The 27,526-nt window shown below is 41.8% G+C and overlaps 1 protein-coding gene across 3 annotated transcripts in view; it reads right to left on the reverse strand.

Moving 5' to 3' along the window:
• Positions 1–634: 634 nt before the first annotated feature.
• top2b (DNA topoisomerase II beta) overlaps positions 635–27,526 on the reverse strand; it is a 58,845-nt gene continuing 31,953 nt past the window's right edge. For 2 of the 3 annotated variants that reach the window (XM_086136283.1, XM_086136284.1), the window contains 16 exons: positions 26,409–26,640; positions 25,657–25,791; positions 23,100–23,300; positions 22,821–23,016; positions 22,664–22,755; positions 20,883–21,038; positions 18,011–18,094; positions 16,764–16,958; positions 14,972–15,098; positions 14,634–14,792; positions 9,817–10,024; positions 9,546–9,628; positions 6,960–7,052; positions 5,086–5,217; positions 1,240–1,328; positions 635–1,059 (listed from right to left, as the gene is read on the reverse strand). In XM_086136283.1, the coding sequence (XP_085992409.1) occupies positions 916–1,059; positions 1,240–1,328; positions 5,086–5,217; positions 6,960–7,052; positions 9,546–9,628; positions 9,817–10,024; positions 14,634–14,792; positions 14,972–15,098; positions 16,764–16,958; positions 18,011–18,094; positions 20,883–21,038; positions 22,664–22,755; positions 22,821–23,016; positions 23,100–23,300; positions 25,657–25,791; positions 26,409–26,640 (2,326 nt within the window). In that variant the 3' untranslated portion in view covers positions 635–915. The remainder of the gene's footprint in view (positions 1,060–1,239; positions 1,329–5,085; positions 5,218–6,959; positions 7,053–9,545; positions 9,629–9,816; positions 10,025–14,633; positions 14,793–14,971; positions 15,099–16,763; positions 16,959–18,010; positions 18,095–20,882; positions 21,039–22,663; positions 22,756–22,820; positions 23,017–23,099; positions 23,301–25,656; positions 25,792–26,408; positions 26,641–27,526) is intronic. The other variant, XM_086136285.1, reaches the window with a different exon arrangement.

Below are 27,526 nucleotides of genomic sequence, written 5' to 3' on the forward strand. Positions count from 1 at the left end.
AGAGTAAATCCATGCGTTTGGGAAAGGCAGAGGGCCAGGCCTTTTTCAGTTCCCATTTTAGCATCACCAGCTGAGCGCTGTGTTTGCCACGGCGAAGGCCATGCATCAACGCGGAAAAGATGTGCCCGTATGTCTGCGTGAAACAGGCAAACCACCAAACTCGAACGCACCTTTACTCCCCAGGTATTGTCGAAAATCCAAAAAATATTGGCAATCATAAACCATTGGAATAAGCTAGTATAGCACCATGCAGTGCGCATAGTTTGATCTATTTTTAGGATTTTGCATTGTCTTGGTAAGCATAAAAATTAAGATTTGCTGTTAGTTTATGAATTGCTACTGTTATGTTAGACAGAACGGGTCCGTCGCCCACTTTTGAAATATGATTACATTTTTGTCAGGCTGAGATTCGTTAAAACATGTTTTTGTGTTTTATTAGCCAGTATGTTTTGTTGTTCAGATATTAAATGTTAATAATGTTCATGTTTTATTTCAGGAAAGACAAAAGCTTGGTAATAACATTGCAGAAGAATTAATATATTTGAGACCCAATTGATGTGAAACACCTGTTTTGAATGGGTAAATAGTGCTCCATATACAACTTAATTGTTGTCGTGAATAATCTGAAACAAGCAAAGGTGACACATTTCTTGTTTACTCTTAACATGTTCAAAAAGTTACATTATCCTTTAACAATTAAAAGCTTTTCTAAACTTCTAAAAGCTGCCTTAGACAAATACAGAACCTTTCAATTAACATAAAAGACATTTGTAAACATTACACGTTAAAAAACAACAAAAAGAAAAACCAAAAAACAATACCGTGAACAAAATAAAATGTAAAGAGGAGATGTACAAATTCTGTGTGAAGTAAAAGAATTCCATACAAGGGACGCGATCATTGTCAAAAGTGGATTTAGTCGAACATGTCGTCATGGTCGTTGTCAGACTCGGCAAAATATTTGACGTCCTTCTTGGCGCGGCCCGGCCGGAATGGCGTGTTCATGGCACCCTGACTGTTGCTGTCGTTCTCGTCATTGGATGGAGGATTGTGAGACTTCTGTCTCACAATCCAAAAAAAGAACAACACTGACATTAAAGATGCATGAATTCATATTGTGAAAACTTCAAGATAGCGATTCTAAAACGTTGGGTATTGTCGCTGAGTGATTAAAACTGTCAGTCACATTCACATTTTTGCAGAATTGTAAATATTCTAAACATGGTATCAGATACTCACCCTGCCTACCAGTTTTGACATTTTCTTCGCTGGATTATAATCGTCATCCTCAGAGCCAGATGCCGTTTTCTTTCTTCCTCGGCCTTTACCTGCACAAAACAAGTAAGTAACCATGATGCTGATGTTTTTGCGATTTATTAACAGCGAGTTAAGTATAGTGGGACCTCTACGCACGAAATTAATTGGTTCTGAAAGAAATTTCTTAACTAGAAATGTTTGTAAGTAGAGACGCGTTTTCCATGTAAATGCCCTAATCCGTTCCAGGCCCCCCAAAATTCAGACGTAAATGTTTTCTAAAGCATAAAAATGCATCAAAATATGTAACAAATACATGTTACAATTAGATTATTGCAAAATAAATGAGAGTTGTGTATAATGTAAAAAACAAAGAACAGAGTAAAGAATAAAAATGATGGTAATTTAACTTTTCACTGCATCCTCATCGTTTTCTGCCCTCTTTAGTTCATGTTCTCTCTCAGAAGTGGTTTTTGCCTAGCGTTTTGTAAAGAACTGATCCAAGGACGTTTGCTTTTAACAATCCTTCGAAAATGTCCAAGGCAAACATCAGCATCGTGAGCGATCGCCCAACTGGTGAACACTTTTTCTGGGTGATTCACATTTACGAAAAACTATCGGAACGCCTCATGGCCTGAGGGTCGAATGAGGAGGACGCTTCCATACACACATCTCTCTGCATCTACACACACCGCCAGGATGATGCTCGGTAGTAGCCAATGGCAGAGCAGCTATAAGTATGTTGCGTTCAGGAAACTCTGAGCTGCGAGTAGCAGCCCATACTGTATTTGTAACTTTCGTATATAGAAATGTCTTTCGTAACAAGAGGCAATATTTTCCTGTTGAGGCGTTTCGTAACTTGAAAATTTCGTGTGAAGGAACATTCATAAGTTGAGGTACCACTGTACAGGGAGTCCTAGGTTTGTAGTTACTTACAATGATTTTGTTTGCAACCTTGCCAGTGCTCCACATTTATTTTGAGTATGAGCATTTTGTTTTGAGTACTTTTCATAAAAATATTTCCTCTGTGACTTAACAACTGCATATAGTCAAGTCAAGTCAACAGTATTTATAGAGCACTTTCAAACAGCCATCGCTGCATACAAAGTGCTGTACATGGAGCAATTTAACATGCACAATAAACAGTAAGACAAATGGGTAATAAAGGCGGTAGAAAGCACCAAACAGTAAAACCAAGAACAAATCTAAGTCATGCTGAGTCGAATGCCAAAGAATACAAGTGAGTTTTGAGGAGGGTTTTGAAGATGGGCAGCGAGGAGGCTTGCCGAATGTTCAGTGGGAGGTCATTCCAGAGAGAGGGACCAGCAACAGAAAAGGCTCGATCCCCTCTGAGCCTCAGTTTAGTTCTTGGTACTTCTAATAAAGTCTGGTCCACAGACCTGAGGCGCTGGGCAGGTGTGTAGGGGCGGATGAGCTCAGAGAGGTACGGTGGCGCGAGATTATTCAGAGATTTGAAAACAAATAAGAGGATCTTGAAAATAACTCTAAAATGAATGGGGAGCCAGTGAAGGGATGCCAGAGTAGGAGTTATGTGCTCCCTCTTACGAGTACCAGTTAAGAGGCGAGCAGCGGCATTCTGGACCAGCTGAAGGCGCTTAATGGAGGACTGGCTGACTCCAAAGTAAAGGGCATTGCAGTAATCGAGCCGGGATGTGACAAAGGCATGAATTACTGTCTCAAAGTGTTCATGTGAGAGGAGAGGTTTTATTTTGGCCAGCTGTCTAAGGTGAAAGAAGCTGGATTTAACAACGGCACCAATTTGCCGATCGAGTTTGAAATCACTGTCCAGTTTAAGGCCCAAGTTTGAGACTGTTGACTTAAGATAAGGAGACAGGGGGCCCAAGTCTACAGGATGGAATGTACAAGGGCCACTGGGACCAAACAATATCACCTCTGTCTTCTTTTCATTGAATCTCAAGAAATTTTGTGCCATCCAGGTTTTGATTTATTCCAGACAGGATAGGAGTGGCCTTAATGAGAAGGCGTCTTTCTTGCTCAGTGGGACATAGATCTGGCAGTCATCTGCATAGCAGTGGAAGGGAATACCATGTTTCCTTAAGATGGAACCCAATGGGAGCAGATACAGCGAGAACAGCAGAGGCCCCAGAATTGAGCCCTGTGGAACACCACATGACAGGGGATCAGTGCGTGACTCAGAGCAGCCAAGGCTGACACAGAAGGTTCTGTCAGCTAAATAGGACCTAAACCACTCAAGAGCACTGCCGCCAATGCCCACCAAGTGCTGCAAACGAGTCAGCAGAATACTGTGATCCACGGTATCAAATGCTGCAGTTAAGTCCAATAAAACTAGACACACGTGGTCTCCAGAGTCATTTGCCAGGAGGATGTCATTAGAAACGCGTAAGAGGGCTGACTCCGTGCTATGCATCGTCTTGAAACCTGACTAGAAGACCTCCAAGATGTTATGTTCATCCAAGAAAAATTTCAACTGCATGTGCACCACTTTTTCCAGAATTTTGGAAATGAAAGGCAGTTTGGAAATGGGCCTGAAACTTGACAGCACATCTGGATCAAGACCAGGTTTCTTGATCAAGGGTTGGACCACAGCATGTTTAAACTGTTGGGGAACTACACCAGAAGAGAGGCTGCTGTTGATGATATCCAAGACTGATGCGCCAACACTCGGGAGAACCTCCTGAAAGAAGTGCGGGGGAAGAGAGTCGCAAGGGGAGCCAGATGGCTTCGTCTGGCGAACTACATCCTCCAAAAGCGCCAAGGACACAGTTTCAAAAGAATTTAGCACAGCTGAACATGGAACATGGACAGAGGGGTCAGATGCAGTATTTGAGACCGGAGTCCTAGCTGTAGAGACCTTATCAATGAAAAACTGAAGGAATCTGTTGCACATCTCGGGTGAAGAATCCGAGCAAGTAGGCAGAGGGGGTTTGAGTACAGTATCTATCGTTTTAAATAGTGCGCGTGGGTTGTGACGGTTAGCTTGAATAAGGTCCGACAGATATTCTCTTTTGGCCTCTTTTACTGTGAGCTGGTAGTTACGCCAGCAGTCTTTCCAAATTTGATAAGAGACATGCAATTTGTCATTTTTCCACTTGCGTTCGGCTTTGCGACACTCCTGCCTAGCTGCGCGGGTAATGTCGTTAAACCATGGCTCGGGTTTAGGTTTTGGGAGCACAGTTTTTGAAGGAGCCACCAAATCCAGGATGGCACGGCATGATGAGTTGAACCAAGAGGTGAGTTCCTCTGTGTTAGACGAGGGTACGCAAAGGTTATTAAAGGCACCAGAGAAACGACTAGCAGTGCGAGGGTTAAAAATTCGGCGTTTAAAACTAGGAGCGGCAGATTTCACAGCAGCATGCGATAAGACTACGTCAAATAAAACTGCCATGTGATCAGAAATCCCATTTTCAAGGACTTCCAGATTTGACACCGGTAGACCATAAGCAAGGACAAGGTCTAAAATATGACCTTGTTCATGTGTCGGGCTGCTCACATACTGCACGAAATTAAGAGTCGATAAGTCTTAAAAAGTCCTTTGCTAGCATTTTTTCCGGACAGCACACATGGATATTAAAACCCCCCATTAGGAGGATATGATCATATCTCAGCCTGATTTCCGCAAGAAAGGTTGAAAAGTCGTTTAAAAAGTCTTTGTTGTATTTAGGAGGACGGTAAATGACAGCACAGAGCACCGGGAAAACACGACCGACTTCAAAGAAGGTTGCTTCAAAGCTAAAATATAGGTTACAGACAGAAACTGACAGTGGTGTCGTAGGAACTGAACTCAGTCGTAAACCGAGGACCACCTGCATTAGCAATCAGTGACTTTACCTGGACTTTTAAGAGCCACTTTCTTGGACCCGGTGTCGGAGTCAGAGTCCCACAGTGATTTATCAGGTTTCTTTGTTTTTGGTGTGGGTGTCTTCCGAGGTTTTGGAACTGCAGCGGATGGCTTCTTAGACACTAGACATAAATAAAAGCCCCATAAAACTTGCTGGAATGTGAATTTGCTGTCAGTGTTAGAAGGCTAGGTTCAGTTGGTGATTATTCCAAAGATACTACAAAAAGTTGGCAAGTGAAAGTGTAGAGAAAACTTAAAATTACAGTAAATTGCCAAATATTCTGCAACCAATGAAAAATTTGTAACATCGCTGTGGAAAAACCTAAAAAAGCCCTCACACATCTGAATGTTTGTCCTTACCTATAAGGAAGGAGAGTTTTGTCCTGGTTAAAGCTGAGATCTTTGCCCCCACAATGAGACCTGCCATTTCCTCTCCACCCTATCCTAACATCTATTTAAAAAATATATTTTAGGAACTTTTTTTCAATGGCTTTTAAATATAAATTGCTCTCTTCAGGCGGGCACCTTCCCTGTTCCCCTCAAAGCAGTTGTGGTAAGGCCCCTTTTGAAGAAGAGCAATTGCGATTTGAACAATCTTAACGACGAATGACCGTGAACAAAAACATGCCATTTGAAAGCAAAATGAAAACAAAATTACTTTTTACTCAATTCATTTACATTTTTGCAAAATCATATAGTTTTGAGAAATATCCGTTTGGTTTTAGATTATAACCACAACCACCGTTGTTTAAATGATTTTAACCCTTTCAGGGACAGAGATCACTACAGCGGACAGTTTATCATGTTATCAGGTTACAGGGTGCATGAAAGGGTTAGTCATCTTGATAACCAGAAACTGATGGTGTTGATTTTGCTGGCTCTTAATGCCGCTTTGGCTACTACCGATACATAACCCTCTATGTCTATGAAGTAACGGGATTGATGACAGGATGACGTAGTACGTTCTATGTATAAAGCACCGTTGTTTTAATGGCAGCGCCATCGCTGAGGCGTTTTCGATAATTGTCGTGTGAAAGCCCAGGAGCCGCATTGAACCAGCCAAAGAGCTGCATGCGGCTCGCGAGCCGCGAGTTGGCCACCTCTGTCCTACGGCATCTTTTATGGTAGGTTTGGATCCATCTTTCTCGAACGTCTATGACGTAATGTGTGGTGTATTCCAGGGTTCAATTTAAGGCCCGTTATTGTTCAAATTCTTTTGTTCCCTCTTGCCAGTGTCATCAGCTAGCACAAAGTTCCGCTGATGCACTCTGTTGTCCTGATGGCATCAGTCCAATGGCCATACTTTAACTTCGTTTTAGACATCAAATCCTTATAGTCAGAAAGCTTTCTCCAGTTTAACCAGGACAAAACCCAAGTTTTAACTGAGGCCCAGGGAGAGAAACTTTTAATCAAAGTACAAGAAATATCATCTTTTACCCCTTATCATGAGTGGAAAACCCGGGTGGTATTTTAATCCTAAATAAAAAAAATGAACCAAATCGGTTTCTATCACTTGAAGAACAAGGCAACACAGAAACACTAATCAAGGTTTCTGCAGGTATCAGCAAATGCAATTTCATGGTTTTTAATGCCAATTTTAACGGAACATAAAACAAATTTAACTCTCTCAGGGACAGTGGTTACTAGAGTGGACAGCTATTCACATATTGTTTTCGCTTATATTAATTCATCTTCATGTCACGGTTGTACATCAACCAAATGGACCCTTGTGTGTGTTGCCATCCACTGCTGTTAGTCTTTTTTTCATGCCTAAAAACTAAAAAATCCCGATGTAGGTTATTATTATTTGTGCATGAAAGGGTTAGTGACCACTACCGCATGTACACACAAAGAAACATCTTACCTTTTTTGGCTAGTGATTGGCTGTCAAACGCAGAGCTGCTTGAAAAGGTGGAAAGATCTCCATTGTCGTCATCACTGTCTGCTTTCGACCCCTCTAAAAGCATAGAAACACACCAACGTGAACCCACTGTCATGTCTACCGTCACCTTAAGGTACCGGTAAGTACTGGACACTAGATATTGGTAAAATCCTAAAATAAAATGGAAAAAAAATCCTCACTTCTCGATACAACAGAGAAATGAGCTGAATCCTCAAGCCTCTTGAGCCTCCTGCAGAATGCAGCATAGTTTACAAGATGAGAGCAGCGTTTCACTTCTCAGACTGCTGGCCACTCAGCCTTGTGCTGCAGTGTAGTGGGTCACTACCTTTTGTCTTCTTTACCCTCAAAACGTTTTTGTCATACTGTGAGTACGCTCATTCGTGTTCATTCTCCAAAAGTAGAACAAAAAACTACTCTTTGTGATATTTAATTCTCAGGCCTTGCCTTCTCAAATTACTCAAATAAGACAAAAATAAATCCAGTGATCCCTCACTTAATGCGGTTAATGGGGCTCGGGAAAACCGCGGAGGGTTGCGCCCCCCCCCCCCCCCCCAAGAATTTTTGTGTAAGTGGACGTGGCTAACAGTGTGTTTAAAATATGTAAACAGCTTTTATACTTTATATATTTGAGACAAATACTACTGCAGTACACGTATTTACTTACATCTTTAATTATAAAAACTTATACAGGAATTAACATTCATCAGCATTGCCCTTGAGAGAGGCGAAGACACTTGTGTTGGCAGGGTTACAGGGTGCATGTAAGGGGTAATGGTGCCCTCACAGATGTGTTACCAATTACCCATGCAATTGGCACGGACACAGCTCCATACCATGACAGATGTTGGCTTTTGAACTTTGCGTCCAGAACAGTCCGGATGGTTATTTTCCTCTTTGGCATGAAGGAAATCCACAATTTCCCAAAACAATTTGAAATCTGTTGCCAGTTAGCCCATTCACGTGTGTACTCTGATCTTTAAAAAAAAAAAAAAAAACCCTAAACGTCCTCCAAAATGGACAGTTCCAACCCAGGGACAGAATATCCATCTCTGTTTAGTCATAAACAAGCACTGGGAAAGACATATCTCACCAAAATAGCACGTCCTCCATGGGCTCATATTGTTCACCGGCCTCTTACATGGTGATCGTCATCCATGTCAAAGTTCACACGGCAACTTTTACTCCGGTGTAGCACCGGGGCGGCCCCCCATAGAGCGTTCACACGTACAAAGTTATACGGGTGTAGCCCCTAAAAACATCTTCAATCGGAACAAATTTAACCCTGCTCAAGGAGGTGGTTTAAAAATTTACTCCGGAGTAAATGGTAGTTTGCGGGGCAGCACGATATAAAATGGGACATGTGAACACTACAGGAGTAGACTCGCTACGCGTGAGAAGAGTTGATTACTTACGGGTAGAATGCGTTGCTTTCGTGCTCTGTTGTACTTCCGTCATCTTTCCTTTTGTAGGTGCCTGGACTGTCTCGGAGTTGTTTGTTCCTTTGTTGTGTGTTCACCCCCCCCCCCCCACCCCCATAGAATTCCCCACAGAATTTATTTTGCGATTTCCTCTCTTGATTTTCTGTTTGGCGCGTTATGTTTGCTTTTCTGACTGTCATTGAAGTCATTGTTGATTTACGTTTTCAGGGGCGGTCATTGAACGCCTCTCGAGCAGAAGGCACGGAGAAGGTGAAGGACGTGTCTGTAGTTGCTTGAGTTCAACAAATTAATAAAGTGTGTGTTTTTAAAAGAACCAACACGACAGCTCTCTTTGTTTCGGAGCTGCAACACTTTCTCTCTCTCATCCTTTTACGGTGTCTGATAGACCACAGCGTTGCTTTGTCTGGAGAAGTATAAACCCTGGTTTTTCGATATGCCACAAACAAGGCGGGGAAAAGGAAGTACAGGTACACTTCAAGCATGCGCATGTTTTATTTTCGTATTCTTACTATCGTATTGCACGGCCGCAGAAACTGCCGTGTGAACGCAAGTGGGGTTGCACCGGGGTTAACACACTTCTCTTTAGGAAGCAGCGTTGTACGTGTGAACGCTCCACAAAATTTACACCGGTGTAAGATATATCGCAACAAAATACGTCGGTGCAGCACCGATGCAAATGTGTGCCATGTGAACACGCCTTATGTCATACATCCAAGATCCAAGTTGCATTTTGTCACAATTATGACATTTTACATCTTTGTGTATGGTTCAACTGACTTAACAGTTTGTGAGCGAGTGCTATGATGAGAGTATGTCCTCATTATCCCGCCAGTTGCAATCACAAATAGGGCCAAGCTCCAGTTTAAAATGATGCACAGCTACCATTTGTTGGCAGTCGTGCGTCATTTTAACACTCTTCCCAAGCTTTGAATTCCCAGTATAGCCGCATCATACACTCCTCAATGCGTCCCCATAAAAGATGTGAAAACACATTTTTGGCACAGAATGTTTGGATTCAAAAACACGTGAAAACACATTTTTTGAGACTGCGTGAGTGATGTAATATGCCATGTATGTGTATGATAAGAACAGCAAAGTTATCACTCACCACTGTCGTTGCTCTTGTCTGAGAAGACCGATTTAGAGGAGAAAATTGTGGCTGTCTCCTTCTTTTTAGCCACAGGCCGAGATCTAGGAAAGAAGGATTAAAAGGTACTTAAAACGATTGTTACCTGTGATTTGTGTGGTTTTGAATTGCAGACACGGAAGGTGATGGGGAAGAAGGGAAACAGGTAACAAGGAGCTACAGATGATCGGTGTCTTCCAAGCACACTCAATACTTAAAATGTATGTGAGTACAAGTAAAAAAAAATTCTTACATGGTCTTCTGGTTGCTGGCAGAGTCCGAGTCTTTGTCATCATCAAAGTCATCTTCATCACGGTCACTGTCGTGCTCCTTCATTTCAGATTCATTCGCCTGATCTTTCACCTCCGTGTCCACTTCAGTGGAAACGATGTCGTTATCACTTGCATTCTTGCCCTCATCTTCCTCTTCCGAGAAATCGAATGTGTATTTTGGCTTGGATGCTGAAAGAAAGAAGCAGAGAATGGCTCAAACGCAAATACGATTGCTGTGGTTTTTAAAAGTATTGTACATTGATGAGCCTTGTTTTAATTGGGTTTTGCATCAGCCTGTTTTTTGATATGAAATCACCAAAGTCAAAGAAAGGTCCAGAGGAATCAATGTGGATCAAAATGCTTAAGGGATTCAAAAATGGGATTATGATTCCATACATTGAAGACCTACTGTATTAAAAAATAAAAAATAAAACATTGCACGTTCCGTATTATGTCACAGTCCTGTATGCTAAACTGTTTTTTTATTTTTATTTTTTACATATGTGCAGCATATTACCGTATTTTCCGCACTATAAGGCGCACCAAAAAGTCTTCCATTTTCTTAAAAGCTCACCGAGCACCTTAAAATCCGGTGCGCCTTGTGTATGGTCATTACGGGAATACGTCGATCCCAAGATGGCTCCTTGCTGGAGACATGCTTACAATGTTATAACTTGCTGTTGATTCAGTGAACTGTCGCTGCTTTATTAAATAAGTTTTTGTTGCAGCTCCGAAAAAAGGAGAGCTGTGGTGTTGTTTTTTTAAAATGCACACTTTATTAATGGTTTTCACAGTCTCAACAAAAACAGGTACATCTTTGTCCGTCTCCGTGCCTTATCTTCTTCCGTTCGACTCGAGAGGCGTGCTTGACCGCCTCGGAAAAACTTAAATTAACTATTCCTTCAATGAAACTATGAAAATGGAAAATAATGCATCAAAACAGAAAATCAAGCGAGGAAATTACAAAATAAATTCTATCGCCCCACTACAGAATTTGTTTTGGTGATTTCCTCATTTGTGAATACAGTACACAACAAAGGAATAAATAAACACTTCTGAGACAGTCCAGTCTCCTCCAATTTAACTCAACTCAACTGTATTTACAGAGCACTTTCAAACAGCCATTGCTGCATACAAAGTGCTGTACATGGAGCAACTAGCATATATGCAACAATAAAGCAATAATCAGTAACAAAGATGGTAGTAGGCACCAAACAGTAAAACTAAGATCAAATTTACTGACATCTGATTGTTCTGTTGCAGTTACGGGGCTATATACTTTATTTTGTGATTTTCTGTTTTGCAGCATTACTGTATTTTCAGTTTTCGTCGTTTCAATGAAGTAATCGTTAATTTACGTTTTTTAGAGGCGGTCATTAACGCGTCTCGAGTCGAAGAGAAGGCACGGAGGCGGACAAAGACGTACCTGTAGCTCCATCTAGTGGATGCATTGTAGATTGCGCCTTATAGTCCAGTGCGTGCAATATATGAAAAAAAAAAAATCAAAATATAGGCCATTATTTGAAGGTGCGCCTCATAATCCAGTGCGCCTTTTAGTGCGGAAAATACGGTACTTTGATGCGAGCATAACATTGTTATGTCCCACAGAGAGCATACAAATGAATGAATAAATAAAAACTAGATATGTAAAGATAGCTCTGGCCGCGCTGAACATATGTGTTGCAAGTGAAATACAGTGGTACCTCTACTGACAAAATTAATTGGTTCCGGAAGAAATTTCGTAATGGGAAAATGCTGTCAGTAGGGACGCGTTTTCCATGTAAATGCCCTAATCCGTTCCAAGCCTCCCAAAATTCAGACATAAGTGTCTTCCCAAGTATATTGGGATAGATTTAACAAATAAATGTTACAAATGAGATTATTGCACAATAAATGCGAGTTGTGCAGAATGTAAAAAAAACAAACAAAAAAAAACTGAATAAAGAATAAAAATGATCATTTAATTTCTAACTGCGTCCTCGTTTTTTGCCCTCCTTAGTTCATATTCTCTGTAGGAAGTGTTTTTTTGCCTGCGGTTTTGTAAAGAACTGAGCAAAGGACGTCTGCTTTTGTTGGCTTTGAACAATCCTTCAAAAATGTCCAAGGAAAACATCAGCAGAGTGAGCAATCGCCCGACTGGTGAACACTTTTTCTGGGGGATCACATTTATGTAAAAGTATCAGAACACCTCATGGCTGGAGGGGCAAATGACGAGGACGCTGCATAAACACACATCTATCAATCAATCTACACCAGAGGTGAAATTTCATCTGTGGTGCATGTTACACATACAGTACATTTGACAATAAAGTTTATCCAATCCAATCCATTACATCGATCACAATCGACCAGTAGATTGCAGACTGGTGCCAAGTTGATCGCAAGCGTTGTAGAGCAGAAAAAAAACAACCATTTGTGTGTCTTTGTACATGTTAGTAATATATTTTTGTGTTAATGTAAATTTTACCCTAACCATCCTACAAGTCTCATTTTCACAAAAAAAGTATTTAAAAAATGAAACTAAATAAAGCAGGTGAATCTTTAACCTACAGTGGTGTGTGATCTGTGTCACCGGAAGTTGTTGGCGCTCAGCAGTCTGCAATTGCAGCTTGGGACCAGAGCTGTTGTGCTATATCTTTTAGCGTTATCATTATTCTCTTTTTTGTTTGTTTTGTTTTGTGTACAATTCACCGAGGGCACGGGCAAAGAATTGGAATCTAGAGGGCCGAGGGAAGCACTTTATAACGGTACGTGTGAGCTACGATAGTTAACAGGCTGCAAAAGTGCGTCGCGTGCCTGTGTCAGGCTGTTGCTCATCATGGCGTGCGCGGTAACGGGTCGATCGCAGGAGTCGAAAAGTTGATCTTTGGTCCAAAACGTTTGGACACCCCTGGTCTACACACATTGGAGCCTCGCCTCAGATCTGCGATCCCTAGGCTCAAAGGTGCGGATCAAACCGTCGCCAATTCCTAGCGGATCGCAGTGAAGTCCGTAAGGGAGTCTCCACGCCGAATTGACGGGACTTTCCATCACTGGAGAGTTGGTGCGAAGTGGTAATGACCTTCGGGTCAGCAAAATCCCGCGGGACCGCGTCCGGCGGTATACAAATCCACCGCAGTCCTGGCGTCAAGCGGCTAGCAAGGTGGCGGACCGGATCCCCAAGCCGACCATCCCCCTGGGTTATGAAGGAATGCCCACCCTTCAAAATAAAACACCGGGCCCGGCGCACCCACGGTCCAACCTCGGGTGCTGCAGACCCCCTGGACCACCACCGTCGGCCACCGCGCTGCCGTGGACCGTGGCCACGGGGTCGAAGAAGTGCGGGGGCGGGGTTGCGACCCGTCCCCCTCCCTCACGCTACATAGCCCCCAGGATGGCGATCCCCCCCTCCTGCCCCCTCAACCCGTTTCCCCCCTCTCCCGATCCCCCAGGAGCCGTCGCCTTGTCCTGGGGGCCGCATTCCTCGATAACGAGGGCCTTCACCGCCGACACACATTGGTACATTGACACATACAGTAGAAGTCCCTCTTAGCCAATGGGATGCCAGGATGATGCTCGGGAATAGCCAATGGCAGAGCAGCGACAAGTATGTTGCGTTCAGGAAACTCGGAGCTGCGAGTAGCAACCCATATTGTATTTTTACCTTTCGTATCTTGACATTTCTTTCGTAGCTAGAGGCATTTTCCTGTTGAGACATTTCCTAACTTGAAAATTTCATATGAAGAAACACTCGTAAGTAGAGGCACCACTGTAAAACTTGTAAAAAATGTCCATTTTTTGGAGGGCAGGGGGGAAAAAAAAATCCCACAAAGCTCATAAAAGTCGGACCACAGCCAGTATATTCATCAAATCCATCAGTGGATGGACAGAATTTTCTCCAACCCAATCCAGAAAACACAGAAGGAATTATCTTTGATGGACCTCGTGGTGTTTCATTCATAATGACACCAGTGTGGAACAATGCCCCAGAATCATTGCAGAAGATCTACGAGTACCCTCCAAAGCATCCAGACCACTCACGTTGGCTGGGACAGGTCCATTACGTGTGCCCAGAACCAAACAAAGTGAAGCAGCACTTAGTTACAGTGCTCCGCACATGTGGAACGAATTCTGCCCAAACTATCACTTCATTTCAAGATGTTATCTTTTAATTTATCCGGACTGATGCTTGGTTGTGATAATTTTTATCACATTATTTTAGATGACTGCTGATCATTTTTGCAATATCGTTATATTTTGTTTCCCTTTCAGTCATGCTTTTAATGTTCAATGTAAAGCACTTTGTATTGTTCTCTCGCTAGCGTGGATTTTCTCCTGGTACTCAGGCTTCTTCCCACATTCCCAAAACAACCTTGTTAGGTGAACTGGAGACACAATTGTCCATGTGTGAATGTGAATGTGAGTGTAAATGGTTGTTTGTTCCGATGTCTCCCCTGCTAATGACTAATTGTGATAAAATAATTCTATTGAAATATAATAACAATAACACAATTATTCGATTATTAATTTGGAGAAAATATGAGTCACATTTTTTAAATGACGTGATACGGATTAGCTGGAGAAAACCCATGCGAGAAACATACAACCCCGATACAAAGGCACCAGCTGATATTCGAACCCGGAATGTTTGACTGAAGCCGCTGCGGTCACCAAATGCAAGTCATGAGCTCAGAATGGAACCGTCCGCTATCAACAATCCCTTCTGTACAAATTTCAAAATGTGATGAAACACTCGCGATTTCTAATGCAAAGTATCGGGTTATTCATACCAGACGGCTACTTTCACCGTCAACCGTACCTGATGCCCTCTGAGACTTGGTCTCCCTGGGGATGACAGGCTGACTATTCTCCAGATCACTGTCTGAATTAGAATCGTCTTCCGACCAGGGATTTCGTTTTTTCACCTTCTTTACAGGACTTCCTTTGGGTCCTGGTGTTTTTCTCAATCTGGGAACTCCTGCGGGACAAATGCAACTAAAGTGTCATGTGATTTCATTTGTTTTTTTTGTGTTACACTTATTTCAAATGATAAGCAAATCCATACGAACAAGATTAACAATTAATATTGAAGAACCTATAAACCATTGAAGCCTATTTTGGATGCAACAACCAAAGTACCAAGGTAAAAATTCTTACCTGGTTCTTTTTTGTCCTTCTTTACACGTGGAGTCTTTGGTTTGACGACAGGGCTTTCACCTGTTGTGGCATCTTGGCCCAAAAGATCATCATCACCTTCCAACTTCAGAACTGGGTCAGAGTCAATCTGAAACCAAAACATCGCCTTTGTGGGGCTTGTTTCTCTCAAAGATTCTTGCCTCATGTTACCCAAATAGACTATATACATCTCTCTTTTCTCTCTCTATACATATCAAAATATATTTATGTGTATATATACATATATATATATATATGTATATTTACACGCACGCACGCGCACACACACACACACACACACACACACACAGTGGTACCTCTACTTACGAGCGTGTCTTCATATGAAATGTTCAAGTTATGAAACGGAAAATATTACCTCTTGTTACGTATGAAATTTCAAGATACAAAAGGTACAAATACAGTCGGGGCTGCTATCTCGCAGTTCCAAATTTCCTGAACGCAATATACTTAGAGCTGCTCTGCCATTGGCTATTACCAAGCATCTTCTTGGCATCCCATTGGCTAAGAGGGACCTCTACCGAATGTGTCTACGCGTGGAGATCAATATTTCTATGCAGCGCCCTCGTCATTTGCCCCTCGGGCCATGAGACGTTCCGATAGTTTTACGTAAATGTGAATCCCCAGAAAAAGTGTTCACCAGTCTGGCTATCGCTCACTATGCTTATGTTTGCCTTGGACATTTTCAAAGGATTGTTAAAAGCCGACAAAAGCAAATGTCCTTGGACCATTTCTTCACAAAACAGCAGGCAAAAACCACTTCTGAGAAAGAACATGAACTAAAGCGGGCAAAAAACGATGAGGACGCAGTTAAAAGTTAAATGACCATCATTTTTATTCTTGACTCTATTCTTTGTTTTTTACATTATGCACAACTCTCATTTATTGTGCAATAATCTAATTGGAACATGTATTTGTTCCATATTTTGATGCATTTTTATGCTGTAGAAAACATTCATGTCTGAATTTTGGGGGGCTTGGAACGGATTAGGGCATTTACATGGAAAACGCGTCTCTCTCTCTCTCTGAGAGAGGTACAGCTATTATGTTTCTCATAACTTAGATTGTCTTTTGGAAAAATCATTAAAGCCTTGTTACTTTGATGAAATTTGGCAAGAAAACATTTTGAATGACAATGTAAAATGAGGAAATATTTCAATATTGGCACACCTGATGTCATTTTATTTATTCGATTTTGTTTCGTAGAAACAACACCAATTGTTAGGGTGGTTCTGTTTGTGACCAACAGGTGGCACTGCCGGGCTCCTCCTGCAGTGGCACACCTGTTGGTCATTGTTTCATTAGTTAGTGTTTGCTTAAAAGGACTCCGTGCCCGACCATTCTTTGTCAGATCATTGTGTGCGTTTCTGTGCACGTGTCATATTTTCTTTTCTGTCTTAGGTTTTTTTGCTACTCTTTTTTTCTTCTGATTTTTCTGGTCTTTATTTGAGTGAGTTTTTGAGTTAGTTTCTCCAGTGTATTCCTGTTTACATTTTGTAAAATAAATCTCGGTCACTCAACCTGCTCCTACCTGCCTCCCTGCTTTTCGGGATCCTACAATACCATCACGCAAAACGTGACACTAATGCCATCATTATTGAAAGAATTGAGGGGTTTTATTTGTCATTCCTATTTTCATGAAAAGTCTTAATTTGGCATGTGAAAAATCAATAGCTTCACACACATGGACACCGTAAAATATTTGATGTACGATATACAAATGTTCTGGCTTCTGAAAAATTTATAAAGATGTTACCTTCCGCTTTTTGGTCAGTTTCTTGGTTGCATCCGATTTCAGCAGCAGAGATGGAGGATCCACCCTGCGGCCAAATGGTGAGGGCATCGTCTCCTCGAGATTCAGCTTCTTTGCTTTGGGTTTACCAACTTTGCCTTTCACAAGTTTGATGACTTTCCCGATATTTTGATCTTCTCGCTCAAGTGCCTCAAAATTCTGATGGGGAAAACCAAACAAAAACAGTAATGTATCTATTTTTCTTTTTAACCACTTGAACTTTCAGCAAGTAACCGACCACCTCCAAACTCTCTGGAGAAACTCTTTGTTTCGAAAAACCCACACATGAGGAAAACATTCACTTCAATCATAAAATATGCAATATCGGAGAAAAAGTGATTTACTTTCCGTGTAATTTCAGTCACGTCTCACACAATCTGTTATCTTCAGGGAATTTATTGAATAGAGCACTTTCGATGGTCGGAGGGAAAAGACTAGACCTCTACGGCAAAGTAGGTGAAATTCTCATCTTGGGTTTTACAAAACATTTGAGTCAACTTTTGAGCGAAGTGTCTTCAAACTTCGAAAAAAGCTTGCTTGAACTCTTTCAAACCTGGTCAATTTAAAAAAACAACAACAACAAAAAACCTCGAGTGCATCCCAATTTAGAGCATTCTGACTGATCCTTCAAGGCTCAAAGAAAATTGTGTTTTATTTCTGTGAAAACACAAACTACGAAATGAGAGATGAGACTCTTCTTTCATTGCACAAAAAAGTTGGTTCCTACCATATTCCATTTTTTTTTTTTGCAATCAGTAGTAGAACATGGTTGGTTCCATATTGCATTAAAAAAGCAATGGGGGGAAAAAGATTTGTGTATCTGTGTGGGTGCTATTAATCGAGCCATCCATCCATTTTTTGACCCGCTTTATCCTCACAAGGGTCATGGGGCGTGCTGGAGCCTATCCCAGCTGCCTTGGGGCAGTAGGCGAAGTACACACTAAACCGGTTGCCTGCCAATCGCAGAGCACAAAGAGACGAACAACCATCCACGCCGAGGGACAATTTAGAGTGTTCAATCAGCCTGCCACGCATGTTTTTGGAATGTGGGAAGAAACCGAAGTACCCGGAGAAAACCCACGGAGGCACGGGGAGAACATGCAAACTAAACACAGGGAGGCCGGAGCTGGAATCAAACACTGCACCTCTGCACTGTAAGGCCGACGTGCTAACCACTCGTCCACCGGGCCGCCCACTGTAAAAACACTTACATCTAATTCTTCTATGAAAACTGCCAAGTCCTCCTTCCAGAGATCCTCTGGAGATTTCTCCTTGAGATTCTGTAGCTCTCCTGTCTGCACAAGAGGAAAAAAAGAGAGGAATAATAAATAAGTGATATACCATGAACTATTTTGGCAATTATATGCCACTCAAATCCAACTTGGGTTAAGAGCTTTAGAGCAATAATAAAATGAGGACTATTCATTTCTTTTCCTTTTGGCTTGTTCACTGCAAAAAAAAAAATTAAGAAAGGGGGGAAAAAAAACGATCTTGTGACCTGAAACTTCATCGTCACTTTCAAACGTGGTGCTAACTACTGCGAATTGCTGAGGCAGGTTAAGAAAGACATAAAGAACAAACGCAGGGGTTATCGGTCAGACGGAGGCATCTTGCATCATAACAATGCAAGACCTCACACACAGCAGCCTGAATGGTGCAGACCATCCACGAGCTCGGCGAGGAACTGCTCTCTCATCCCCTCACAGCCGAGACATTGCCCCTTCAGACTTTCACATGTTTGGTCCTTTCAAGCGTTCACGTGAGGCACCAAATTTGAAAATGACGTTTGAAAGTCAAAAGTGTTGTGAGCGATTGGCTGAGACATCAGTCCAAAGATTTTTACACTGAGGGAATGTGGAAGCTTGTGCACAGAGGGGAAAAGTGTGTGACCGTGTTGGGAGACTACGTTGAAAAAAAAAAATAATAATAAAGGAAGCTCCATCTGTCTTAGAAGTCCTTGTACCGAAAAATTCACCTTATTTATTGAATGACCCTCGTAAAATATTTTCGATAGATAGTTTAAGAAATATTTATTTATTTTTAGGGGGACACTGCAGCTCAAAATAGCTTGAAGTCTATTTCAAAATAATCTGAGTGTCTCAAACAAAAGTGGCCCCACCACACTTGAGTCTGTCATTCTCTGATGCAAGTTTTGAAACAATGAATACTTTAATGTTACAATAGTCATATTCTCATTGGAGCTCTTAAAGTATCAGTGATGAAAGTCCTCCAGATTTTCCCGGAATTCCGGATTTTCAAATTTTCATTAAAACTCCTCCAGAAAATTGCCTAAGATTAATCTGGATATTAGTTGACAACATTGAACGAACACGCGTTTCAGTTCGTTGTTTTGCTTTCGTGAGCGTAGCCATGTTGAGGCACTAACACGATTATCTATATCTATATCTGTATACATACATATATATACACACACACACACACACACAAAAATATATATTAAAAAAATCCTCGTCTCACCCCTCGGGTGGTGTCCGTCCCTCATTCAGCTCGGGTCCTCTACCAGAGGCCAGGAAGCTTGAGGGTTCTGCGCAGTATCCTTGCTGTTCCCAGCACTGCACATTTCTGGACTGAGATGTCCGATGTTGTTCCCGGGATCTGTTGCAACCACTCATCTAGTTTGGGGGTCACTGCCCCGAGTGCTCCGACCACCACAGGCACGACTGTCACCTTTACCTTCCAGGCTCTCTCCAGCTCCTCTCTGAGCCCTTGGTATTTCTCGAGTTTCTCGTGTTCCTTCTTTCTGATGTTTCCATCACTTGGGACCGCTACATCCACTACAACGGCTTTCCTCTGCCCTTTATCTATGATCACGATATCTGGTTGGTTCGCCATTACCATCTTGTCAGTCTGGATCTGGAAGTCCCACAGGATCTGAACTTTATGTGTATATATATATATATATATATCCTCGTCTCACCCCTTGGATGGTGTCACAGTTTTTCTTGGACAAATTTAAAGAAATGACTCGGCACACAGCGAAAATTGTCTTCAATATCGGCGGGAGGTATCTCTGAGGGCGAATGACAATTCTGTAGGGGGAGCTATAGAATTGATTTTGTGATATCCTCGCTTGCTTTTCAGTTTTGATGTATTATTTTCAATTTTCGTAGTTTCATTGAAATAATCGTTAGGTTACGTTTTTCGGAGGCGGTCTTGAACGCCTCTCGAGTCGAACTGAAGAAGAGAAGGCACGGAGACGGGCAAAGACGTACCTGCATTTGTTGAGACTGTTTAAAAAAAACAACACCACAGCTCTCCTTTTTTCGGAGACACAACAAAAACGTATTTATTCAGCAGTGACACAGTTCACTGAACCAACAGCAAGGTATAACATTGGAAGCATGTCTCCAGCAAGGAGCCATTTTGGAGTCGACATATTACCGTAATGACCATACACAAGGTGCACCGGATTTTAAGGCGCTTGGTGAGCTTTTAAGAAAATTGAAGACTTTTTGGTGCACCCTACAGTGCAGAAAATATGGTAATAATTTTGTGGTTTCACTGTCACAACGGCCCTCCGAGGGAAGATGTAACTCCAAATTGGCCCGCGACTAAAATGAGTTTGACACCCCTGCTTTAAGATAACACCTACTCCATTTATCTTTCCATCTTACACCTTTGTATCAGTTAGATCTCTGCTCCCAAGTTTATTTGTCTTATTGTCTTTCCAACTGCACTATGGGACGCACAATAAATGTACCTTTCTTCTCATCATCGTGTCAAACAATTCCCTAGCTTTTTCTGTCCCAACATTCAAAGTTCTTAAATTCAGTTTTAGTCTGTGCACTTTCCACTTCTCTTTCTGCCACTGAAACCCGCTTTGCGCCTGCTCCTCGTTTTCGACATGGGCCACGACTGATCCAGTTTGAAATTTTTGGATGAACGCTCATAATTGTTTGGCAAAGTTCAAAGCCGGATGCCCAGCCTAACACAACTCTTTGCATTTATCCTGCCGTGTGACAGGTTTGCACAGGCTTGTAAGGCTGCATTAACAAAATGCAGACTAATAATAAAGAATGGTGTTCCCCATGCAGACAATAAAAAGAAAGGTGCAGAACTTACCTTCTGGTCTCGTTGTTTCAGGAGTTCCTCCACTCTCTCTTTCGTCAAGCACCATAGAGACATGTTGAGGATGTAATTAAAATTTGGGCCTGATGACGTACCAGAGTGCAATGAGCTGTCACTCTCATTTCCATCGTGATCGTCTTCTTCTTGAGCCTGTGAGAGACAAAAAATAATCGCAACACAAATCCAATGTTATCATTTTTTTAACCATAATTTAATCAAATCCTGAGGATGCAAGAGATTCTCACCGATAGTGGACATATACTATATTTACAGTATCTATCAAGTTATCTACTGTATGCACAGCAAGTACAGCAAGGTATAAATGTACTCAATCTTTTCACATTTCCCTTGCAAACATGATTTTATCACAATGTTCATCATTAATCAAACATTTCTGAACAAAATGCTCACGAGATATTTGCATTGCATTGATTTACAATATTGTAAATATGGAGCAGTCAATAGCGCTCTGAAAAACACTGCACTTGGGAAATCACAAAGATGAGCAGTTCTATGTTGTCCTTTGACAGAGAGAAGGTACTGGGAAACGAAGTTCATCAAATTGCTAGAGATGGGCAGGTGAAGTTTCATGAAGCATTGAGGGGTTCCTTGAAATTGTGCAGAAAGAGATTCGGAGCTTCAGTGAACATAACATTAGGGACATCTAGTGGAAGAAAGAAAGAAGTCAAAGCAACCTGTCATAAAAGCATGAAACATTCACTCACTCTTTCAGTGATAAGAGTAAAAATAAATACCATAGCGATCAATGTATTCTTAACAGAAGGCTGTTTGTGTTAATTTAAATGAGTGACATTGTCATGAAAAGCTTTTTTTCCCCAGAAATTAAATATAGTGGTACCGCTACTTATGAACATCTCTTCATACGAAATTTTCAAGTTACAAAACACCTCAACAGGAAAATACTGCCTCTTGTTACAAAAGAAATGTCAAGATACGAAAGGTAAAATTACAGTATGGCCTGCTATTCGCAGTTTCCTGAACGCAACATACTCATAGCTGCTCTGCCATTGGCTACTACCGAGCATCATCCTGGCATTCCATTGGCTAAGAGGGATGTGTGTAGATAGATATGTGTGTCTATGCCAGGGGTCGGGAACCTTTTTGATTAAGAGAGCCACAAAAGCAAAATATTTGGAAATGTATTTCAGTGAGAGCATGTACAGTGTATATATATATATATATATAATTTTATATGAATGTGTATATAACTATAAATTATATAATTTATAGTTTTGTTATAATACTCACCATTACTATGAATGGTTTCCCATTCCTTACGATTGCTAAAGATCCAGCAAAGCTAGCGAAATTATAGTCAGCTTGCCGGGTCCATACGCGGAGTTGCTGCTGTCTCCCGCAGGGTATTTTGATGCGAACGTCGCATGGCGCGTGTGAAAGTGCCGCTTTACATTTTGACTGTTTCATCGATGGTATTTTGTCATTGCAAATTCGACACACCGCAGAACTTGTTCTCTACACAAAGGCAAATCCTTTGGTCCATTCATCCTTAAGTGTACGACACTCGTCATCTTTTTTTCTTTTCGCCATCTTATTCGTCGAAGGTTGAGCTTTGAGTGAATGACTGATCAGGCTTATTCAAAAGGGGGCGTTTACCTGTTTACCCAGTCAGTCTGACCTAAATATGTATTTTTCTCTTTGCATAGGTACTCGTAAAAATATATATTTGGCCTCATAATTTACTAATATAACATGAATATTTGATTCAAGCTCAGCTTCCATGTGGATAACCATACCTTTTCTTGAGCCTTGTTCCAGGCAGCTACAGGATCAGACTCATAGCCTTTCTGGACCAACATGCGGATTAGCTCGCGCTTGGATTTGTTCTCTGTTGAGACACAAAATAGGCACGACATATCAGATTGAAGATTTGAATATTTTCAACCCTCTTACCAATTGAAATTTTTCCTTCGATCTTCTCCAAAACAAAACGAGCTTGATTGGACAGTTTAGTCGCTTCAGCTCCAAGGCTACCAATCAACCAGTCTTTTCGAAGTTTGTAGTAGTGTAGGCGCAGCTCAAAGAACTCTCTTAGAATGTCTTGGACTGAATCATATCGCTTTAGACAACCCATGTGGTCAAAAAGAACCTACAAATCAACAGAAAAAAAAATGACTCTTATCACACAGCATCTTTAATCTGCAGTCGATTTTAGGTTGAATGAATGTTTACCATTGAGTTGCAGGTGAGGCTGGACTGAAGCTTGAAGACTTTGTGGAGGCCAGCTGCCTCAGCCTGCGCTAGTTTCTCATCAGACATGCGAACCACAAACTTCACGGTCGAATCTGTGTGGTACTCCTTGTAATCGCTGATGAGTGATGGCGTTTTTTCGGTCCCCTGCAGCATCGGCTCCAGCACAGATTCCTTATAAGTCTATATGACAGCAGAGATGGCAGCTACAGTATGTTCTGCATTATTTCTCATCCATCCATTTGCCATACAATTGTGTTCAAAATAATAGCAGTGTGTTTAAAAAGCTCAAAATCTGACAATAGCAGTCTTATCATTTTTATTTTCATGCATTGGAAACACTGAACATCATATACTAAATCAAAAAAGAAATATTTAGCAGTTTGTGGATTGCTTTTCAGAAAATGGGAGAAAATGAGAATTGTGCTGTTCAAAAAATTTGTTTTGGGATTTTTCGTTAGAAACTTGAATATTGACTTGATAAACTCTTTTTTTTTTTTAGGATTTGCATTCCTGTGATTCATTACTGCAGGGGTTGGGAACCCCGGTTCCTTGAGAACCATATCCTGCCTGTTTTCAATCTCTGCCTACTCCAACTCACCTGATTCAATTGATGATGATTGCTTCGGGCTTCTACAGAGCTAGCTGATGAGCTGATCGTTTGAATCAGGTGTGTTGAAGTAGAGTGAGATTGAAAACAGGCAAGAGATGGCGCTTAAGGAACTGGAGTTCCCTACCCCTGCATTAGACTAATGTTTGTCTGACTGGTGCGCGAGATATTCCTTCTCTAAACGATGTAAACAAAAGCTAGCTGTGTACCAGAGGAGCTACAGTCATCTTCAGTGAGGGGACGAGACTTTTCTGCAATACAGTGAGGCTTACTGCCAAACAGTATTCTTAGTTGCACTTCTTGTAACCAGCTCTATGTACCGTATTTTCCGGACTATAAGTCACAGTTTTTTTCATAGTTTGGCCGGGGGTGTGACTTATACTCTGAAGCGACTTATGTGTGAAATAATTAACACATTCTATCATTTGACGTTATTTTCACATTAAACCGCAAGAGGGGGCTCTAGGCCTGTGTTGATGCTTTCCACATTGACAAAAAAAAAAAACCTACGATGACTCTGACGTCAGCGAAGTAGAAGAGGAAGCACCGCCTCTTCTACCTCCAAAGTTGGCAGAGTTGCTTAAAAGTGACACCGAGGATGAAGATTTCATTGGATTTAGTGATTTGGAGTGACACTGATCGTTTGGTAAACTTGTTAGCATGATCATTATGCTACAGTTATCTGAATAACTCTTAATAAGTTACGTGAACATACCGGGCACATTCTTAGTTCACTGTTTATGCGTCATGTAACGTTAGCTTATCATACTCTTATTCAACCTGTTGTTTTATTTGTATTTGCCTTCAAAGATGACATGTCTGTTCTTGGTGATGGATTTTATCACATAAATTTCCCCCCAAAATGCGACTTATACTCCAGTGCGACTTATGTATGTTTTTTTGTTCTTTATTATGCATTTTATGGCTGGTGCGATTTATACTCAGGAGCGACTTATAGTCCGGAAAATACGGTAGTTACGAAACCTACTAAAGCAAACACCGTCCTATTCAGCGAGACTGCCAATCAGCTTCATGAGGCTCTCAGAGTGTTCAAAGAGGAGTCCAAAAAGCTTGGCCTTAAAATAAGTTGGACCAAGACTAAATTGATGCATGTTGACGATGGACCTGACCCACCCCTATCCACTTTGTCCCCACCTTTAAATATCTCGGCTTGGCAGTGACCAACAATGGAGACATCCAAACAGAGGTCGACCGTTGCCGTGCCCTAGCAGCATCTGTCATGCAGTTCTTGTGGAGACGGCTGTAGCGCCACCGGCACATATCCCGGGCAACAAAGCTCAAAGTCTACAATGCCTCGGTCATCTCCGTCCTCCTGTACGGCTCTGAAAACTGGCCACTGAATAACACACTTGCGGCCAGGCGTAATGGCTTTAACTACAGGGCCCTCAGGATGATTGAAGGTATTTCGTGGACTCGGCACATCACAGATCAGGCTTTAAGAGACAAAACCAAACAGCCGCCAGCCTTCCATCTTGCGGCAATGTGGCAAGTGCGATGGTGTGGTCATGTCATCCACCTGCCACAGGAACACCCAACCAGCACCATCTTGGCCTTCAACCCCCAGCAAGATGACTGGAGACGACCCAGATGTGACCCCCGCACTCACTGGCTGGACGTAATAGCCCTGGAACTTGGGGCCTGCAATGTGACCCTGCCACAAGCTCAACATCTTGCACACAATAGATCCAGAGGCAGAGACCAGGTAGCTATGGTTGGCTCCATGCACCATGAAATGCAAGAGGACGAAAGAAATCATTTTACCACATGGTGTTCAAGTACTGCCTCAAAAGTCCAAATATACATGATGATTTTCCTTCTTTTCTTCTGTCATAAAATGCCATTGTTCTTCTGAATGAAGACATTTTATAAGTGCATCATATACAGACGTGATAAAGAGCCAAAGCGTACCTGTGTCCATGTTCGTACGGGAAGTTCTGTGATCTCAATGGTGTTTTTGTCAAGGACTGACACCTCTCCACTAACCAGGTACTGGTTCGGACCCAGTTCGTGGATCACCCCTTTGAAGTTTTTATATCTGGGAAGCTTTTAGGAAAAAAAAAGGTTGGGCAAATAAAAAAAGTTGTGAAATTAATTAAACACTTTGTATTGAAACAAACAAACAAAAAAACCCAGTCTTGATTCCCATTCTTTGATCGGGACTTTTGTCCTACAAACTGATTTCAGGACTGACATAATAGGCATACATGTAAAAAGTAGTTTAATTGTTCAGGACTTGTCTGGCACAGCTTTTAATTTGAATGCCCTTTCTGACGCAACCATCCAAATCCTCCAGGCACAGTTTAGATGTAGAGGATGGGGATTGGGGTACTGGCCCGTAATCCAACTAGCATTGACCGCTTATCCTCTTCAGGGTCTATTCCAGGTCACTCGTGTGCTACACTGGTTGCTAGTCAATTGCGCGGCACATTCAGAAAACTTCTAATTCACATTTACATTGACATCTTGTCTTAAACTAACATACCAGGCATGCTTTTGGACAACAGGAGGAAAGTCCACACAGAAAGCAAACCAAGAATCATTTTGTTGTGAGGCTGACGAGCGAAGGACATCCTTCACTGTCAGCCACAAATGGATCATATCGTTGAAATCGCAGAGGTGCAATTTAAAACAATAATATTCCAATTCTCGAGCGAGTTTACCATTGGCAGTGGGTCTTCGTGGTTTAGCAGCCGGCTGATGTTGTTGACGATCTCTCGGGGGTCGTAGTTGGGAATCTTACATGCCCAACCGGTTCCAATGCCCTCTGCACCGTTTATAAGCACCATTGGAATGATGGGAATGTACCACTCTGGCTCCACCTTCTGGTTGTCATCATAAAGGAACTTTAGCAGGTTGGAGTCCACCGCTGGAAACAACAGCTTGGCGAGAGGACTGTCGGAATTGAGACAAAGTTATCAGTCATGGGATACCCATCTGGAGTTCATTGACACAAACGAACACAAACAATGTCTGACCTTCAAATGCATCACAGTCATGACTACATTTGCGATTTATGGTTCCCAAAAGAGTAATAATTTCCCTTTATACAATAAGAATACTTTTTTTTAAATTGACATACTGTATACTAAAACATTTACCTGCACATGATTGCAAATTTGTTCGGGATGTTCTGATCTATTTTTTTTTTTGTACAAGTGAATGGAGTACGGGCGGCCCGGTGATCCAGTGGTTAGCGCGTTGACCTCACAGTGCAGAGGTACTGGGTTCAATTCCAGCTCCGGCCTCCCTGTGTGGTGTTTGCATGTTCTACTTGGGCTTGCGTGGGTTTTCACCGGGTACTCCGGTTTCCTCAAACATCCCGAAAACATGCATGGCAGGCTGACTGAACACTCCAAATTGTCCCTAGGTGCGCGTGTGAGTGCGGATGGTTATTTGTCTATGTGTCTCCTGCGATTGGCTGGTAACCGGTTCAGGGTGTCCTTTGCCTACTGCCTGAAGACAGCTGGGATAGGCTCCAGCACCCCCCGCGACCCTCGTGAGGATAAGCGGATCGGAAAATGAATGAATGAACGGAGTACATAATATTTTGTTTTGAAGTTATGCTCATGGACAGATCAATTTATGTATGAGCAGATGCAAATAATGTGTATGAAGCATTAAAAAATGTCTCTTACCAACCGAAGTTAAATAGGAATTAAGCCTAGAGCAGTTAAGAATAAAGTTAAATCATTTTAAGATTATTGGTTTCGCTTTTACTCACAAAATAGTCTCAAATTAATAATAATAGGCTTCACAGGCTCCCAGCTGACAAAGATTG

The sequence above is a fragment of the Hippocampus guttulatus genome, chromosome 18 (genome assembly GCF_054856545.1).
Source record: "Hippocampus guttulatus isolate MCC_2025c chromosome 18, RoL_Hgut_1.0, whole genome shotgun sequence".
NCBI classification, from domain to species: domain Eukaryota; kingdom Metazoa; phylum Chordata; class Actinopteri; order Syngnathiformes; family Syngnathidae; genus Hippocampus; species Hippocampus guttulatus.